Genomic DNA, 20769 nt, shown 5'->3' with positions numbered 1-20769 from the left:
GAATTAATAATCTCAGCATGATGATTATCAGCTTTAGCAATTAAAATGATATCATTAGCGGAAAAAAAGATGAGATATTTTAAGGCCAGCAGAACTGAAAGAAAAAAGGGTCCAGACACAATCATTCACCCTATCCTGAATCAAATGAGCAAGTTTCTCAATAGACATCACGAAGATATAAGGAGAAATAGGATCAACCTGCCTATTTCCCCTACTAGGCTTAAAACTAGAAGTTCTGCCATTATTCCAATTAATAGACATAGAAGAAGTGGAAATACACGTGTTAAAAAGATCTGAAGTTTTATTATTAAAACCAATTTCTTGAAGAATATTAGCAATGAAACTCCATTTGATTTTATCATAGGCCTTTTCAAGGTCAATCTTAATAATCATGAACCCATTCCTATTTTTCATTTTTTCCTGCAAAATTAAGGTATTGTTAAAACCCTACCTTCCAAGAATAAAACTAGTTTGATTAGCAGAGATAAGGAAAGGCAGAGATCCCCTGATTCTATTTGCCAAAATTTTAGTTATAATTTTATAACTGACATTACATAAAGCAATAGGCCTAAAATGATTCAAACTTTCAGGGCTATTATTTTTAAGAATCAAAGTAATAACAGTATCATTAACAGCAACAATATCTTGAGGATTTATGAACATATCATAAACAAATCTGAAAATAAAAGGAACTAAGAAAGTCCATTGACTTTTATAAAACAAAGCATGACGCCCATCAGGGCCAGGAGACTTGAAATCTCCTATACTAAACAAGGCAGATTTTACTTCTTCTAAAGTTAACTTAGCCTCAATAATGGTTCTATCAGAATCCCTAAGTAAGGGAAATGTAGAAACAGTGGTCAGGATTATATGAGAACTATTAGGGTCAGTATAAATATCCTTAAAGTAACTCATAGCCAGGTGTTGAAGTTTTAGAGGATCATATTCCCAACTATTATCTTTATTTCTAAGAGCCTAAATTTTATTTTGTTGCCTACGGATAATTACAGCCTTATGGGAAAAGCTATTATTTTTGTCACCTAGTTTAATCTAGCTAGATTTGTAATGGTGAAACCAAAAGGTTTCTTCATAATTCAGGATTTTCTGATAATCCATCCATAGAGAATTCAGGAGATTACAGAGGAAATGATTATCTTCTTTTCCTAATTTGCAGGATATTCCTCTAATCTGATTAAGAAGCCTCTTTTTCTATTTAAAGATATTGCCAAAAACATTGAAATTCCAGTTAGTTATATTATTTTTAAATCTAGTTACATTATCAGTCCTAGAGCTGGACTCCAACTAAGAGTTCTGAACTTGAGTACTAAAATCATCATGACACAGCCAAGGGGTTAGAAATTTAAAGTTCTTAGGGAGGGTTATAGGGATATTCTCTCCTCTAACTTTTAACCACAGTCCAGCATGATCAGATTTTAATATAGGAATATGGATAATTGAACTATTATAGAAAAGGGCTCTCCATTGGTTATTAGCAGTAACTCTATCAATTCTTTCTTTAATCTGTCCTCTTTGCCAAGTGAAGGGATAACCCTTAAACCCTAAATCTTGAAGACCACAAGTATTAAGGCAGTCAGCAAATTCATTAGGGCTAGGTTAACAGGTCTACCCCCAGATTTTTCATTTTCAAACAAGACAGAGTTAAAGTCTCTAGCAACCACCCAAGGATCATTTATTGACAAACTAAAATCAGTCAACAACTTCCAAACATCAGCTCTCAGCCTTTTCTAAGGGCTAGCATATACAGAGGAAAGCACTCAATCTCTCTGACCATTACTAATTCTGAGATGAATAAGGTATTTATTTTTCCCAATAATACTCACTTGAACTTTATTAGAATTTCAACAACACCAGATTCCCCTAGAGAAACCAATAGCATCCATCTTAACATGATCATCTAGATGAATTTTATTAAGAACTAAATCAGCTTTGTCATCACTTATCTTAGGTTCGAACAGAGAAATAAAATCAAGATTGTAGATTTTTACAAGGTCATTTATGAGCCTGGAAAAAGTCCTACCCCCTGCCCCCCTACAATTCCATAAGAAACAATTCATAAAATTAAGATAACAGTTTAGACGCATCCTCAGGATGCTGGGACGACTCCAAAGTTTTACCTCTAATATGATTATCCTCATCAATAAATTTGTTTTCACTGATATTCTTATCACACATCATTACTAAGGGTATATTAGGTGGCTTATCAGTGGGAAGATGACCTAATGTCTCAGGATTCATACCTATAAGATCCAAGATATTATGACACACTGTATTGTTATTTAGGAGGCTTTTATGAAGTCTGGACATTATCCTAAGAGTATACTCACCACCCAATTCAGATTTGTAATTAGGGATAATTTGATCAGTCCTGATGTTATTAGGATTTTCAGTTTGAAAAGGGCTAACTTTCTCTTTTCCCCCTTTAGGGTGTTTTGATAAAGAGTTGGCCTTAAAATTTTTCTTTAAATTCTCACCAAGTTTAGGGTTAGGACTTTTAATACCATGTTTATTAGAAAAAGAATCCCTGATTTTCACATAATTAATCTTGTTAGATCCTGAAATTTTATTATCAACAGTTTTTAATTCTTTGGTTTCCTCCTGAATGGTATCACCAAGAATGTCAAATCTAGATCCAACAGTTAGATCCCTAAATTTCCAATTTTTAAGGGAGTTACCAGAAGTTGGAAGATAGTTAGTTTTTTTCCTAAATTGTTTCTTAGCTAACATCCAAGGCCCAAATTGTTCAATTGTCTGACCCACATCAGATTCCTGAGAATATACAATCATATCCTTGATCATACTAGAATCATCAAGACCTTCTCCCATCCTATTAGTGACATTCCTATTAAGGGAAACCTCCTGATCCATGGTGGACTGACTATCTTGAATGGTGGTTCCACACTGCTCTTACCTATGACCATATTTTTCACATTTGAAACATATTAAGTGTAAATTCTCATATTCTACTTTGAATTATTGACCTAATGTAACATCCCCAATTTTTATTCACTTGTCATGGATTATTTGTTGTTAATTAGTGATTTCTCGCTTCGTTCTTTTTTTATTTAGACTTGTAGTGGATTGAGATGTTTCTGTGGTTGATTGATTTTTTTTTTCTTTTTTCTTTTGTCCATGCAATTTTTTCCAATTGACTTGTGTTTTTCACTTGCATGAATATTCTTTTCTTTGGTACAATAACATGTTAATGGTTGATGTATTTTTCGTTTACTAAAGTCTTCATTGTCATGTGGTAGAATACCTTGAGAACCCTAGGATAGCAAAACTAACCCTAGGATGAGATTGTCTTCTGATCAAGATAGGTGGACCCCATTTTAGTTTTATTATTATTGCTAATACTGTCCTCCTAATTCCTTTTATTTGTTTTTTATTTTATTTTATTTTATTTGAAAGAGAAACTACTCATGTGACCCTTGCTCTTCGTAGCCATTATTGATAATTTTCTTTCTCTTGCATTGAATACCCACTTGACCCTAATTAATATATGTATGAGTCTTTTTGTTTTCTCCTAATACCATGTGCCCTAAATTCACCATTTAGTGGAACACCACCTCTTTCACACCATGTTCCACGTGCAGCAAAAAGGGAATTCGAAGAGACACCTTATATATCTTTATATTCAAAAAATTTCCCTTTTAATTAGTGCAACCAAATTTTCGTTTAATGCATATGGGGGAGAGAGAGGATTAGCCTTAATGGCCTGGATTCTGAGCTTAAATAATTGCACTTAATGCAATTTCCATTTTCCTTGTTACCCTAATTAAATGCAGCCACCCCATCACAAACTGCCACACTTCACATGGCAATTAATGGAAATTTCCCTCTTTATGATGCAACCGAAAAATGAAGCCTTTATTCTTCTCCTTAAGTGCAAAATTTTCATATTCCCGTGCATTTAATTAGGATTGACCATTCATCTTAAATCAGCATTAACCCCATGGTCATTTATTGAGGACGTTTCCTATGTCTTTTGCACTCACGAGAAACCTTTCCCTTACCTTATTTAAGGCACTACTAAACACCCTTAATTTGTTTCCCACCTGCATTTAATCCCTCAAGAAAATGAAGAGGCACATGCTCCATTCCTTCCTCAAATGATTCAAACCGCCGGCCTGCATCAATGGGTAATCCAATCAATTTACCACTTGGAACATTTAAACCCTAGAAATTGTGCCCAACATTAATTGCATATTCCTTTCCTTAATTTTGTTGCAATTACTACTCTTTATGGAGACTTTTGTGCGCACACGGCCCCAAAGGAGGCGCCACCCTTTCACGAGCAAACCAAGAGGTTCGACCACTCAGATGCTTGGAATATGGAAAGACCATCATTCCTTCCTTGAAATAATTCAAACGGGGCCATCTTGTCTTAATTGCCGCCTCGACCATTTATTGCCCATTATGGGACTTTTTGCATGCCCTAGGAAGCCTGGAAGGCATGACCTTTCAAGAAGAAACCAAGAGTCACGTCCCTCCAAATTACCTTCACCATAACCCCTCGTGTGCAACCTCAGCCGTCACGCCCACTAGAAGTGAAAGAACACTAGCCTTTTTGCTCACACTATATAAGGACTTTGCTTGTTTCCATGCACCCTTTTCACTCCTTTTTCAAAAACCCTCTCAAACCCATCACACCCCAACACAAACACGACTATTCTCTCTCACTCTCGTGCCCCCTACCCTTCCTCTCTCTTGAACATCTTCTCAACCCCATCTCTCAAGGAACTCGTAGACGTCAAAGGACTCATCTTCACGGCCTTCACCCTCATCTTCTCCGACGATCACATCGCCACCAAGGAGATACCGTGGACGGACTTTTGCAAGCCACTTGAACGAGATTTCAACCTTTTTTTTTTTCCTTATTTCCGACAAGGTAAGGGGAGTTCTTGTTTACGTGTGAATGTGTGTGTGTGTGAACATGTGGTGTTGAGTATGGTGTATTCTCTTTTTCCTTGCCTTTATCTCTGATATCGTTAAAGATTTACATGCAAATGAGTTTCCCTTTATCTCCTAACTTCTTCACTTGAATAACACTTGAAAATGATACGCTGTAACTTGAATGAGGGTGGATGAGTGTAAACGCTACCTGCATGTCGTTGATGTTGTAATGTTTCCATGATTCTTGGTTGTTCTTGCCTTTTCGCTAAATAAAAATGATATCTTTGAAAGGGTATGTTATTGCATGTTAAATTTTTGCATGAGTCATTTACTTTCTTCACGATTCTTATTGTATGCCTCCTTTCTTGACCATTTTGTTATGAAACCACTTATTTTCCCTCAATCTACGTCCTTTGAAAATAAAATATGTATATAAAAGAAATAACTTTATTTCCTTTTGATTATCGTCCAGCCGCGAGTCAAGAAACCCTCTTTTTTATCGTAAACGAATTGTTTTATTATTTAACTATGGATGTTACTAGTTTTTGGCTTAAAATTCCGATTTGCATATAGGATTGGACCACGGTTGTTTTTACAAATTTTACGATGCTTGCTCAGAAAATACACTTTTGATTTTGATGTTCTGTTAGAGTTATTATATTTATTTCCATCTTCTTCCGTTTTCTTTTTGCTTTTGACCGTATGTGTGCATGTAGCCCTATTCTTGAACGTGTGAATCCTTTTGAGTGTGGTTTGATTTCATGGTGTATGATTCCCTTGAAATTAAATGTAAAATCCGAGAATGATGAAGTGGAGGCATTATTATTATACGATTATTTATATGCAAGACGTGGAGAATGGAGAGTCAAGGTTACAGTTTGGCACAGCTGGGGATGTTGTGTGTTCAAGTTCAAGGGAAGAACCTTGGGGGTAGTGGAGAGGAGTTGTCCCAATGGCACGAAATAGCTCACTGTGGCCGGGATACATCGCTAGCAAACCTTCACTAATCCTGACGCGAGCAAGCATTACCGAAGATCGTGGAAGAACTCATTCCTGAGGAATAAAAATGAGATTGGGGGAAAGTATTCTTGGATAACTATTTACAATATGTGCTTGTAGGGAATAAGGGTCTTCGATCCCCTTGACTGGAGGAATGCTGGAAATCGAGGAAATAGTAGCATCATGAGTGGCATATGTTTGATTTAGATTGTTAATTAATTTCTCTTATTCTGCTTGTATTGTGTGACTGCATGGTTGGGTACAAAATCTGAGAATATGTATTCCCTTGGAATTTGATTTCTTGTTTACTTTTCAGTTTATTTTGATTACCTCGCTTATTCGATTACTAATTGATTATCATGTTGAAACTTACCCTTTCTTTTGTGTGTTTCTCTGTGTTGTATTCTTTCGTGTGTTTTCATGACTGTGTGACAGATGGACCCACAACGAGCAATGATTTAGGGAACGGACTCTGGAGAGAAGAAGGCGTGGACGTACGACCCAGCGACGCACCATCTCGTGTATCAAGGGATGATTTCCATGAACATTGGACCCCTCACTGAGGAAGGCTGGAGGCCTTGCTGGGGTGACCACCTTTTTGCCGATATCTTTGTACCTCTACAGTCTGAGATAAGTATTGTTATTCATTCACCCCCTCCTTCTCCACCACATCAAGAACCCCCTTCTAAACAACTTAAAACCCTTGATAAAGGTAAAACCATTATAGACCTCGACCCAGAACCTACTTCTTACCCCAGTTCTTTTTCTGTGCCCAAATGGAAGGACATTATAGTTGTTGAGTCTTCCGTTCGTCCTACTCTTCGCTGCTCCTTGAGAATCCCTACTTCTGTCCCTAGTGAGCCCGAACCTTCTACTCGACTTTCTCCATCACCACCTCCCCCTACTTCACGTTCACCACCACCTACCATCGGTTAGATCGACAGTGATCTGGATGATTTGCCGCCTTCTCCCCGTCCCCAGCTAGCGAATGAAGCGTTCGATTCTGATGGAATGGAATCCGATCCGAGTGAAGATTCTCTTTCGTTAGAATTTTATATATAGACTGTTTATGTTTTTGTCATGGGTTGATACTGCACGTAGGACTCCGGTTGTTTCATTTTTTGAAATACTACACTTTAAGGGTTTTATTTTGCTGTTATTTTACCTTGGACAATTTGGTTTGGATGATCTACCTTTCATATATGCATTTCTCGTTATATTTTCAAATTTTATCTCGAATAGTTATGCGATATTAAATGCATGTTTTTATCTTTATTATGAAATTATATTCACAAATGCTTATAATGATTAATAAATATGATTAATGTGTTGTTGAGATTCTAAAATAATTGAATATGTGATTAGAAAATGAAAGGATTCAATGGAATCTCCGTATTGAATTATTATTTCTTTAGTTTAGCTCAAGTGGTTGCGATGAATTGACTCATGGTTTTATTGAGAAAATTTTATTATGACTATCTGTGGATGTGCCTGGGTTTGAATAATGGAACTTAAAAGTTGCAATTAATTCCCTCGTGAAAATGTTTGTAAATAGTAAGTAAATCTGTTATGTTAATGATTGGAGTGATCTTATGTACACGTTTATTTTGGGTGCACCATTTTATACAAGCCTTTATTTTTAATATAGTGAGATGGGATCTTGGTAGAAATAAGGTGTCACACCTAAAGCTTTGAAGGCAGGGACTAATTGTGTCATAAGGTGAATTTTAATACAAATTATAGCAAATTTACCCCTAGATAGCAGGGATATATAGGGATCCACTTTCAACATTGATCCCAGACAAGCTCCAACTTGCCACAGAAACTTATTGTTATACAATTCAAGAGGTAAGTCAGGAATACAAACCCACACAGCTATTTTCTTTATATTGTAGTCCTTAGTCCGGAATAGAGGCCTCCACCTCTGAACCAGAAGATAATGGTCCAAGATTAACCAAGGTCCCTCAAAGAGAGCATATTTGTAATCTTCCATACTCTCAAATTTAACCAAAAAGAAATCATTGTTTAAATCAAGGACTGTTAACTAACCATGTTTACAATAGAACTAAGTCTCTGGTTTAGATAGTTAAAGTTTACTGATTTTCGTAAAAGCTTAACAATAAGAGTGAACTTCCAAGTAGAGCACCGACCCTCATAATCTTCAAGGGGAATTTTAAGACGAGGACAAAGATTTTGGTCCTCATTTCCTATTACATCATTTTCAGAATGGATATTAAAATCTTCTAGTACTAACTTGATGATTTCCTCATCGTTTAGAACTAAATCCAGATTTTTCGACTCCAGAACTTTATCTTTATATGATAAAGGTACATAAACATTAGGGTTAGAAAACACCTGAAATTGAATCGGGTTTGGCGAACATAGGTCTTCTTGCATGAATTCTTCTTGCTCCTCAAAGACTACCTCAAACCTCATCTTAGCCTTTTTCGTACTTCGATCTATCATATCTAACTCTTCTTTAGACTGTTTTTCTACTTCATGACATTCCATCCCTTCTCGCTCCTCTTGGCCAGAGATCTAAACTCAAAACCTTCCGCCTATTGTCTTCTGTCTCGCACTTCGTCCTTTGGCAGGTCACAAGGACGCAGACTGGCTAAGGCGAGAACCCTAACAACGCCTCTTTTACCCCTTTTCTTAAAAAGAAAGAAAACTATCTTCAAGCCTCGAGAAAACCTAGAAAGAATGATATGTTTTTAGAGCTAAACCAATTTTAGATATCCTCAGTTCATGTATATTTTGCGTAAATTTTTTATCTTATATAACAATTTTCATGTTATATTATGAGTTAAATTAAATATTATAAAAATACATGCTAAAAATAATAGCAAACTATTAAGATCAAATAAAAAATATCTTGAATTTTTTGAGTCAATTTTATTTAAACTGATATTTTTGTGATAAAATTAAGATATTCAAACCGTAGACGATCTGATTCATTTCCCTCCTCTTTGTAATTTTAATATTGTATCGTCAATGATTGAGCCATTCCATCCAACAAATCTGCCTCGTCTTAAGTAATAGCTGGCGTGAGCAGTGAAAATTTAAATTTCAAATATGAAAATAATTCCAATTCGATTTCGATTCCCTCTATTGAGCTAAAAAACAAAATCGATTCCCTCCTCACTGAAACTAAATTTCGACGCCCATGAAGAAACTCAACTTCTGGCTTAATTGGTTTGAAGTTTAAAAAATTAATTTTCACATTTTTAAATAAAAAGTACATATTTTAATTAAAAATATATAATTTAAATTATACTTTACACACGTATTTTATTATATTCAATTAATTTTATCAAAGATCAATTCTCTACGCTGTTAATTTAAAGAGACACTTCTTCAACCAATAACTGTGACTCAGCATTAATAATTATATCACATAAAGTTGAAAACAACGCAACAAAAACCCAATTTGGTGCCAATTTCGTTCTATCAACTAAAAAACTCAAAACCAATGCAGAAATTAAACCTGCTTATTTTGTGATCCTTCATTCATAGCTTGAAAAGTTGAATACAAGAACAAGCGTCCCATGATGAACCAAGCAAAACAGCATACATATAATATCATCATAGCCATACTATATAAAACAATTAAGAAGGAAAATTCGCAGTATCAAAATTGAAACTAAAAATCTGTCACGGGAAAAAAAAACACAATTCTATCCCAAGCCAAAAATACAAGTACTATAAACAATATGCTAAAAAAAAAGGCACCGTTAAGCAACAGGAGTCGCTCCCATCAACGCTTTCTTCAACTCATCACTCGCTTCAGCCTCAGTCGATTTACCCGGAAAACTATTATAATCCGACGTCGTTTTTTTCTCGTTCTTTCTCACATTAGGGTTTTTCCCTTTTCCCCCATTCCTCTCAAATTCCCTGTATTTAACTAACTCCGAACCCGAACCTCCGGTTCGGACACCGCAAATTTCTCGCCGGAGATCCTCCACGGCGTTCCTCAGCAACCCGTTCTCCGCCTGCAGAACCTCCATCTGCCTCTTCACCGCGAAACACGCCTCCGCCACGTCAGTACTCGCCGGAAACCCCAAACCCGCTCCCGCTCCGGCGACAGCCTTCCCCTTCTTCAAATCGCCACCGCACTCCATCATATGCTCCACTCCGATCTTATCCATCACCAGAAACGGAATCCTCTGGAACGCGTTCCCCTTCATCTCTGCCGGAACCCTAACGCCCCACCGGAACTTCACCGCCGCACGACCCCTGACCGGAATCGTGGTCCTTGCGGCAACTTCCACACCGGAGAACAGACTCGCAACAGCGCCGGCGGCGGGAGAGTCGGCTCCCAGCATCGGAACCTTTGCGCCCGCGAAGGAACCCTCAATCAGCGGCGAATCCATGACCTGAACCGAAACGTCGTCGTTTGAGGCGTTTCGTGACGCAAACCCTTTGCCATCGAAAATCGAAGACTGCGTTTTCTTGAACGTGAAATCCCCAAAGCGTGGTTTGAAGTGAAGCATGAAGAGCGGGCCACCGGTTCGACCGGGTAAGTTGAACTCGCAACTCATAAGCATAGAGCTTTTAAGAGGGGAACCGAAGGGTCCGGTTCCGGTTTTAACGATGAGGGAAAAGGGGTTTCGAGAGTCGTTGGGTCGATAAGCGACTTTAAGTGAGGGTCCTGAGTCGAAGAATGTGGCCAGATTCAGACTCAGTTCTTTGGACTCACCCGCTACTATTCCCGATTGGAAGGGCATTCCTATGATGCTTAGTGGCACTTTCGCCCTCAACAGTGGCTTCTTTTGTTCCTCCCTGAACTTTAGGGAAGCTTTCATTCTGTTTCTTCTTTCTCCGTTGTACTTAGGGTTTTTCTTTTTCTGGTGGATCGGATTTCGAATTCGATTGTTTCTTGTTCTTATAGAGAGCTTCTTTGAGGGAAATTGAATGTTTGAAAAGATGGGAGGAAATTTTGTGATACTTGGCGGAGATTCTGCCAAAACGCTGTTCGAAAGTTTAGTAGATTGTGATTTTGTATTGATCAGTGAACCTGTAGGGATGCAGAGGGGGTCTGATTTTAACTCTAATATATTTTTTTAACATTTTTTATTTAATAAAATTTATAAAGAATTATAAAAATTTGAGTTTTATTTTTAATTTAATTAATTTTACTCATAATTTATAATAAATTTTAGTTGATAATAAAAATGGCGCTAATATTTTTGTTTTATGTTGACGTGTTGTTTGGTGAAAAAGAGAGAAGGTAAATAAAAAAATTTAATGTCAGAAAAAAATTATTATAATTTATAAGGAGAGAAAAATAGAATAAATAAATATATTATTATTTATTTAATTAGTTTAGAATTTTTTCCTTCAAAATTCCTCATTTTTAAAATGAGTGATAAATTTATCCTCTCCATTTAAAAATAAGTACTAAAACAAACAAAAGAATTATAAAAACTCTTTCACTTGGTCTCCTCCAACCAAATAGGATGCAAGATGCAAAAGCAGAGACAATGGGGCGTGTGATTCTATGGGTGTGGTGGAGAATTGGGCCCTTGGATTGATCTTCCAAACTGATGATACTGTTGGGCTTTATTAAGGGTTTTTACTTTTTAGTTTTGTTCTGGTGGTGTTGGGGCAATGTAACAGAGTACATGGTGAGAATGGATGATACTGGCCTTTCCCGAAAGGGACCCGAGCCAATAATTTGCTTTGAATTATTTGGAGTTACTGTTGAGCCACAATACTAGGTTAGAGGAAAAAACAAAACAGTTACAGTAGGTTACTTTATTACTTATACTGTAACTGTACTTGTAAGTAAAATAAAGAGCTATGCTATTGGGTTCAAAAAAGTTTATACAAAATACTCACGAATTGACACGGTTGAGTTTATTCCAGAAAAGCCTGGAGATTAAGGAAAGAAAAAAATTGAAACCGTAAAATAGTAAATCACAATTAACCAACTAAAGTGAGAAATACGAATTTTTATTTATATACCATTCAATAAAATCGTAAAATAAAAAGTAATTGTACCTTACGTCCAACATAAAAAAAAAATGTATCTTAGGGAAGGCAATTGATCATTAAATAATATGTAAAATTAATATTTTTATCTTCTAAATTTAATTTAAATATCAAATTGTATTTTAACAATTTTTAGTTTCAGCCTAGTCATTTTTATTATTTTGTTTGTAAAGTTTGCAAAATTGTCTACATCACTCTAATATAGTTAAACTATTCCTTCGTGGATCATAGTAGGTGCCAATGTTGGGTTTGAGGTATTAGGATGATTGCGATGGTTGGCTCATGGTGCTGTAGAAATGGGGGGTTTTTTGCCTGTATAGGGTTAAATCAAAAAAAATTTATCTGTATGGGGTTTTTTGACAAAGAATTCCCTGTCTAGGGTGATTTGTGAGTGTCGTAACAAATGTTGGCGACACATGATCAAGTATCGGCAACCACAATGCCGACACTAGACTTGTGTATCGGCTGAAAGAATGCCGGCACAGTTGTCAGAACCGCTCTCTATATATGGACTACTGAGAGCGGTTCAAAAGGAACTGCTCTCTAATATAGACTTCTTAGAGCGGTTACTTTCAAACCGCTCTCATAAATCAATTTTAGAGAGCGGTTAGAAAGTAACCGCTCTAAGAAGTCCATTTTAGAGAGCGGTTGTTATGGAACCGCTCTCAAAAGTCATGTTAGAGAGCGATTCACACCAGTGTCGGGTTGTTCAGGACCGACACACACTGATTGGTCTAGGCCCTCCATCTTCTTCTCCTTTATGCTTCTGGTTCTGTTATTCATCTTCTTCGGTGAAAAATTTTTGCAAATTGAAAACGTAGAGGTGGAGGTGGAGAGGAGAAGCAGGGCAGATAGATTGCATATTTTTAAAGCTCTGGAAGGTAAGAAAAAAACATTATAGTGTATATTAGATATAAATATAAAATATTTATTCTTGCATCCGTTTTTGGTCTCAGGAATATTGCAATCGGTGGTGGTCCAGGCTATTGTGAGAGGGACTTTCGTGGTGGTCCAGATTCTTAGCTCAAAAGGTTAGTAAAAATTTATATTTATAGTGATTTTGTTATGCATGTAAAAAATAGGAAAATAGGAATATAGAAAAATAAAAAAATAGGAAAATAAAAAAATAGTTAAATTAAAATATATAATTTTCTTGTTACTTATGTAAAAAATAATCAAATAAGAAATATAAAAGAATTAAATTGAATAAATATATGAGAAAAAATTATGTGTGATTATTATTATAAGGTTAATAAAATATAAAATTATGAATAACAAAATAAAATTAAAATAATAAGAATGAAATACATTAATTAATAAATTTATATTATAAGAATCTGCAGTTGTTAAATTTGTAATAATATTTCAACAAATATTATGTCACATAAATATTTGGGATAGTAAATAATTTAAAATTGTGAAAGATTAAAATATAGTTATGCATCAAATAATTATAAATTAGATTAATTTAAAAAAAAATTAGAGTAAAATATAAGGAATTAAGTGAAATAAAGATGAATATATAAGCAATGTAAGTTAAATAAAATTGAAAATATTATTTTAAAATATAAATGACTGAAAATAAAAATATTAGATCAATATTAATTTAGACATTTGAATATTTTAAAAAGTTTGTAGTTATTTAAATGATTTTAATCAATAATAATAAATTACAATTTTATGCATGTAAAAAAACAAAAATAGAGAAAGAGAAAAATAGGAAAATAATTAAATTAAAATTGATTTTTCGTTTTATTTATGTAGAAAACTGTATTTAAAAGTAAAAATGATGATGATATTATTATTGTTATACAAATATTATTATCTTAAAATAACAAAAAAATATAATTAGAAAAATATTATTTGAAGGTACAAATTGTTTAATACTAAAATGATATTGTTTTTATTAAATTTGGTTGCTTATATTATAAATTTGTAGTTAATAGTTTACTTGTTTATATAGATTTTAGATGGTATCATCTTCGTCTCGTAGTAGGGTGTTAAATCCCGGCCCCGAGGATGGTTTATTACTGCGCTATCAGTCTATTCATGTTTCAGAGCATATTTGGGATGGTCGTGAACACCCAATATTGAGAGTGAGAAGAGGTCATTTCATACATGCTGGCATGGAAGGAGTACCAGTAGAGATTATTCCTCATTTGACAGTAGCAGGATTTGCTGGAGTAGCACAGTTGGCTAGTATTCCTATTGACCGCCAATTGATTACAGCGTTGGTAGAAAGATGGAGGCCAGAGACCCATACATTTCACATGCCCCCTGGAGAGTGTGCTATTACTCTTCAAGACATTGCTATTCAGATGGGTCTTCGTATTGATGGAAGACCAGTTATTGCCCCTACAGGAGGTGACAGGGCACAAATTGTTGAAGATTTATTGGGAATTAGACCACCTAGTTCTGCATTTATGGGGAGCAGCTTGAAACTTACTTGGTTGGATGAGCATTTTTCCCATGTTGGGTTGCACAACCAAAATCCCATTCAGCTAACTCGCTTTGCAAGAGCATATATTTTGAGACTTATTGGTGGGTTTATGTTAGCTGATCATTCTAGTAGCAGGGTCCCAGTTAGGTACCTTCCTTTACTTGAGGATTTAGAGATAACTGGACAATATAGTTGGGGAAGTGCAGCATTAGCCTTCCTATACAGAGAGTTATGCATGTCCACGAATATTGATTGGTCTGGTATTGGAGGATTGACTCCACTTGTGATGTTGTGGGCGTGGGATAGGTTCCCATTTCTATCTCCGGGTGATCCCCCTTACACACAGAATGATCTTCCTTATGGTGAACGGTATGTCTATAATATTAAAACTTTCATTCAATATTTACACAACAGTATTTTATTACAAACAGTCATGCTAATATTTATGTTTTTATAGGTGGTTAAGATTTCAAAATTTTAGGAAGGGGAAAAAGGATCTAGCTTACTTTAGGTTCAAATTTGATCATTTGAAACGTGATCAGGTATGCGTTATTTGTTTATGATATATGTTATCATCAATTAATAATTATGAATAATTACATTAATATTTTTTACACTTGCAGTTTGTGTGGCAACCATATAGTATAGATTTGATGCATACTTTGCCTGCCATATGCACTGAGGGCATGCATATATGGAGAGCTATTGTGCCGCTTATTTGTTTCCAAATATGTGAATGGCACCAGCCCGATCGTACCATGCGTCAATTTGGGATGGTACAACATATTCCTCATGCTCCTTATCAACCAGACCAGCTACATGACATTACTCTTAGAGGGAAGACTGCTGACAATTGGGAGTCAAAGTTCAGGGGCGTACTAGAGCATTGGGATAGGAGATTAGATTAGGTTGTGAGTAATGAACCGCAAATTGGTCTACTGAGTTCGAACTCTGAATACATGCGATGGTACCATACTCATACTAGATGGTGGATGAGCAGAGATGCTGCAGTGTTTGCATTACTTGTACGTATAGATCATTCTAGTAAACGATTTTGTCTGTTTAATAGAATCTAATCTGAATGTAATGGTTATGCAGGGAGATGCTCATGAGAGGGCCTATTGCTTGTGTAATGATGGGAGGGACACATTTTCATTTGAGGAGATGAAGGATTTGTGTGAGACGATGTTAGCCTTGCAAAATGAGCAGGAACGTATCTTAGAGCCTTCTTCCTCATGTGATCCTCCTATCCAGAGTGGAAATCTAGATGAGCCTCAGATTGACATTGGTATTGGTGAACAACGTCAGGAAGGCAAAGGTTTGCAACGTCGGCGAACGTCATTTCAGGTATTGTTACCTTATGCTTCATTGGCTCATTTTACTTAAATTATAATACTTTATGTTTCATTGAACATACTTATGTGTTTAAAATTGCAGGCCACAGATTTTACATTGCCCCCTTTGCCCGAACGAGGAGATGGTGTTTATTATGTCCCACCACCTTTTCCGTTTCAACAATCACAATGGACACAGTCATCTTATGTTCACTCATCACAGCAATCAAACGTCCCTCCTGCATCTCCATTTTTCAGCGGTGAATTTTATGTTCCTGACGCTAGCCTTTTCATGACACCTCCTCCATATGAGCCTATGTTTTTCACACCAAGTGCACCCGGTGTAGGCACTCATCAACGTGGATGTAGTGAGCAAACAACATCATTACGACCTGGGCATGACCGTGGAATTGATCTTAATGCTGAATTCATTGTAGCCTCAGATGCAGCAGGAGCTGATGTGAGACGTAACCCTCACCGTGGAGCGCGAGATCGTCGTCGACAGTGCATTCTCACACCTCATGAGGAGGGACCTCACGAGCAGTCATTGAATTCTGATTGATACTATGTTATGATACTGTATTTGAAAACTTTAGATGATGTTAATGAATGTTTGCTTTTGTTTAAATGCACGACTCATTTATAATTTGCCACATTCTACACATTCGACATCAAACAAGATTAATCAAACAACATACATTAATAAGACAACATACATTAATAAAATCTAGCACACTTTTTACAATCATATGAAACTACTCATGATTAATGTTAGCATTGCTTTGTTGAGTACAATGACGTTGATTATGACCTGGTTGTCGACATAACCTACATCGTTGTCGCGGTTGTGACTCAACCCAATTCATTTCATTTCTAATTCTAGAAGCCTCTGGTCTTCCTTTACCTCGTGCTCTATCTTGATCAGGCAACAACTTCCATTCATCATTTTGTAAAATGTTTGCTTCATTTCCAAGCGGCCACCACTGAGATGAGTATGCGTTCACAACATACTGCAGAGTATATACAGGATCAACATACTGCCAAAAGTCTATACTTACAGTAACACAAGCGGCTATGACATGTGAACAAGGGTATCGGTATGCCTGAAATTTGCCACATTCACATTCACGTGTAGATAATATCACACTCCACTTATGACCCCCTTTGTGTCATTGGATTAAAAGCCTCTTCAATCTCGAACCTTGTACTTTGTATGTTGTAACGACGAACCTGATGTGAAGATGCTTCTTCTTGATTTTTTTCTATAGCTTCAATTAATTTACGACAATACCTTTTACCATTGTTCATGTCATTGATTGCGCTTTCACCCCGTTTGACAAAATATTCGACCAATCTACTATAGGTTGCTTTGACAAGGGCAGTAATTGGGAGATTTCTTGCCCCTTTTAAAACTTTATTCACTGACTCAGACAAATTAGTCGTCATGTGACCATAACGTCGCCCTTCATGATCATAAGCCAAGCTCCACTTTTCCTTTGATATGTTGTCAATCCATGTTTGAACTTCAGGAGAATGCGAACGAAATTTATTAAGACCAGCTTCAAATCTTTGCTTGCAAGGTGTATACGCTACATTTAAATAAGTTATACAGTTAATGGTGAAAAATAAATATATATTCATAAATAATGTAAAATGTAATAGTGATAACATACTTACCTAATTTCATAAGCATACTCTTCATTGCGGAATTTTTGAATCTTCTATTGAAATTGCTTGCAATGTGACGAATGCAATAAACATGGTAAGCATTAGGAGGTTGCCACCCAATATGTGGATTAGACACAGCACTTTTAATACTTTGATGGCGATCAGATATTAAACAAATTTCAGTTTTATCAGTAACATTTAGACGGATCATGGCTAAGAACCATTCCCATGCTGATAATGTTTCTCCTTCAACAATGGCAAATGCTATAGGAAGCACACTGTTATTGCCATCTTGAGTTGTAGCAATAAGCAATGTTTGCTTATACTTACCATACAAAAAGGTATCGTCTACCTGTATTATAGGCTTGCAAAACTTGAAGGCTTCACGACATTGCCTAAACGACCAAAATACTCGATGAAAGACTCTGAATCTATTATCCATTACATTACCTCTCACATAATCATTGGTCTCAATTTTGTAAATTGACCCTGGAGCATGTAATTGCATGTATTCTAACCATCTTGGTAATGTTGCATAAGATTCATCCCAATCACCAAATATTGTCACAATTGCTTTTTGCTTTGCTTTCCATGCTTTTTTGTATGAAACTGAATACCCAAATTGGCCACTTATTCTCTCTTGGATTAATGAAACGGGAACAAAAGGTTCTTCTTTGACCATACCTGTCAATAAAATTAAACAATACATCTCAGCTAATGATCATATCCAAATCATTTTAAATAGACAAATAAATATAATCTCAATTGAGTTTCACGTACCAATAATGCATGAACAAATAAAATTTGAATCTAACTTTTTGTGGTCTTGAGAAATCATAGTATTAACGCAGGTATGCATAGCACCCCATCTCGTAATTTTCCACTTATTTGAATTTTTGGGTAGCAATGCTCTTACTTTCCAAGGACACCCGGAAATATGATTCACACACTTGACAAAATGAGTTGATGCTTTTGACTCAACCACAAAAAATGTTTGATGTTTCTTCATTGCATAATGTTTTATCGCCATCTTTACCTCCTCTTTAGAGTCAAATAGTTGTCCAACATATAATGCATCTCCTTGTACCTATGATTGTGACGAATGCAACTCAGAAAAATCCAATTCTTGATCAGGATGTTCCCAATTAATAGCAGTGTAGTGTGAACTTATGTTCCAAAAAGGTGTTATAGAATCTGTATTAAACTCAAGAAATGTTAGTTAAAAATATTTAACAATTATTGTATTATATAAAATTGTACTTGCAGATTGTCCTTACATAATGTTATTTCTTTCAGTGTTTGGAACTGTCATCATTGAATCGAAGCCATCTTCCAAATCAGTATCAGAAGAACTATCTAAAGGAATTTCTCCTTCATCTTCATAGTCATCATCGTACTCATATTCGTCATCTGTAAATGCAGCAGCAAATATTTATTAATAAATTATAAAATTTTAAACATCATATAATTTAAGTAAATATTATACATTACCTCATCCAATTGCATACTCTTCTTCATTGTCACTAACAGACACAGTTGGGAGTGATAAATTTAAACATAACAAACTTTCACCTACATGAGAAGTTTCACCAACCGCAATATCCACGTATAACTCAACTACTCTTTCATGCCGTTCTTGACAAGCACTTATCATACAGTCAATGTCTTCATCATCATATACATCTAAAATTCTGTAATTTCCACTCCTTGAATCAATTAAAATTCGTGAAATTAGTCTAGAAATTACATTACTATTGCATAATCTCAATTTTGTATGTATTTTTTTTTTCAACATCTCAAAAGTAATTTCACGTTCTATTTTAATCATTTTCTTATTCCCTTCAAATATGATACCCTTATTTCCTTCGTACACTCTTCCATTCCAGTATAAAATAACCACAATTTCAGTCATCCTGTGTATCAAATTAAAAAATGCAACCAAAATTATTACAAAAGTTTACCTAAACAAATAGTAACAAAAATAATTACCACAACATTAAAATAATATATTTTTACATTTATATTTTCAATAATATTATATTAACATTAAATAAATTAAATTTATTACTACAAATATTTTTATTTTTATTTATTTATAATAATATTAAAATTATTAATTCAAATTTATTTACAATAATAAAAAAATTTAAAACAATAAATTAATAACATTCTAACATTTTTCTTCCAGCAGAATAGCTCACAATTGCGAAACCCCTCTCCTCACGGGTTTTTTGCCTGTATAGGGTTAAATCAAAAACTTTTTATCCGTATGGGTTCTTTGACAAAAAATTTCCTGTCTAGGGTGATTTGTGAGTGTCGTAACAAATGTTGGCGACACATGATCAAGTATCGGCAAACACAATACCGACACTAGCTTAAGTTTCGGTACAACGCTTTTCTATTTTTCTATATTCTTATTTTTCTATTTTTCTATATTCCTATTTTTCTATATTTCTATTATCCTATTTTTTACATGCATAACAAAATCACTATAAATATAAATTTTTACTAACCTTTTGAGCTAAGAATCTGGACCACCACGAAAGTCCTTCTCACAATAGCCTGGACCACCACCGATTGCAATATTCCTGGGACCAAAAACGGAAGCAAGAATAAATATTTTATATTTATATCTAATATACACTATAATGTTTTTTTCTTACCTTTCAGAGCTTTAAAAATATGCAATCTATCTGCCCTACTTCTCCTCTCCACCTCCACCTCTGCGTTTTCAATTTGCAAAAATTTTTCACCGAAGAAGATGAATAACAGAACCAGAAGCACAAAGGAGAAGAAGATGGAGGGCCTGGACCAATCAGTGTGTGTCGGTCCTGAACAACCCGACACTGGTGTGAACCGCTCTCTAACATGACTTTTGAGAGCGGTTCAAATTCAAACCGCTCTCAAAAGTCCATTTTAGAGAGCGGTTCCATAACAATCGCTCTCTAAAATGGACTTCTTAGAGCGGTTACTTTTAACCGCTCTCTAAAATTGATTTATGAGAGCGGTTTGAAAGTAACCGCTCTAAGAAGTCTATATTAGAGAGCGGTTCCTTTTGAACCGCTCTCAGTAGTCCATATATAGAGAGCGGTTCTGACAACTGTGTCAGTATTTTTTCAGCTGATACACAAGTGTCGCAAAACTTTAACCGACACACATGTGTCAGACAAATAAGCTAGTGTCGGCATTGTGGTTGCCGATACTTGATCATGTGTTGCAAACATTTGTTACGACACTCACAAATCACCCTAGACAGGGAATTTTTTGTCAAAGAACCCCATACAGATAAAAAAAATTTGATTTAACCCTATACAGGCAAAAAAAACCCTAGAAATGGGAGTTTCAGCAACTCAAGAATAGTGGTTAAGTTTGGTCCTTTGCAATGGTCTCTGTTTTAAGGGTGTTTGTGATTCAGCTTAA

At 35.4% G+C, this 20769-nt stretch overlaps 3 protein-coding genes across 3 annotated transcripts; 1 reads left to right on the top strand and 2 right to left on the bottom strand.

The window, feature by feature from the left end:
• Positions 1-9340: 9340 nt before the first annotated feature.
• LOC113872835 lies at positions 9341-10920 on the bottom strand. Its single transcript, XM_027510674.1, has one exon. It carries the CDS (start codon positions 10716-10718, stop codon positions 9648-9650), a length of 1071 nt encoding a protein of 356 aa, XP_027366475.1. The 5' UTR covers positions 10719-10920; the 3' UTR covers positions 9341-9647.
• A 2957-nt stretch (positions 10921-13877) lies between these two features.
• On the top strand, positions 13878-15255 carry LOC113871402 (serine/threonine-protein phosphatase 7 long form homolog). Its single transcript, XM_027508496.1, has 3 exons — positions 13878-14716; positions 14829-14889; positions 14971-15255. Exons 1-3 carry the CDS (start codon positions 13878-13880, stop codon positions 15253-15255), a joined length of 1185 nt encoding a protein of 394 aa, XP_027364297.1.
• Positions 15256-16436: 1181 nt separating this feature from the next.
• On the bottom strand, positions 16437-19003 carry LOC113871400. The gene is made up of 6 exons (XM_027508495.1): positions 18916-19003; positions 18656-18759; positions 18298-18436; positions 17359-18033; positions 16912-17270; positions 16437-16784 (listed from the first exon to the last, which is right to left on the bottom strand). Exons 1-6 carry the CDS (start codon positions 19001-19003, stop codon positions 16437-16439), a joined length of 1713 nt encoding a protein of 570 aa, XP_027364296.1.
• Between the last annotated feature and the right edge of the window lie 1766 nt (positions 19004-20769).

The sequence above is a fragment of the Abrus precatorius genome, unplaced genomic scaffold (assembly GCF_003935025.1).
Source record: "Abrus precatorius isolate BTA unplaced genomic scaffold, Abrus_2018 Scaffold7, whole genome shotgun sequence".
NCBI classification, from domain to species: domain Eukaryota; kingdom Viridiplantae; phylum Streptophyta; class Magnoliopsida; order Fabales; family Fabaceae; genus Abrus; species Abrus precatorius.
The sequence above is the reverse complement of the archived record's forward strand: the minus strand, read 5'-3'. Positions and strand labels throughout refer to the sequence as shown.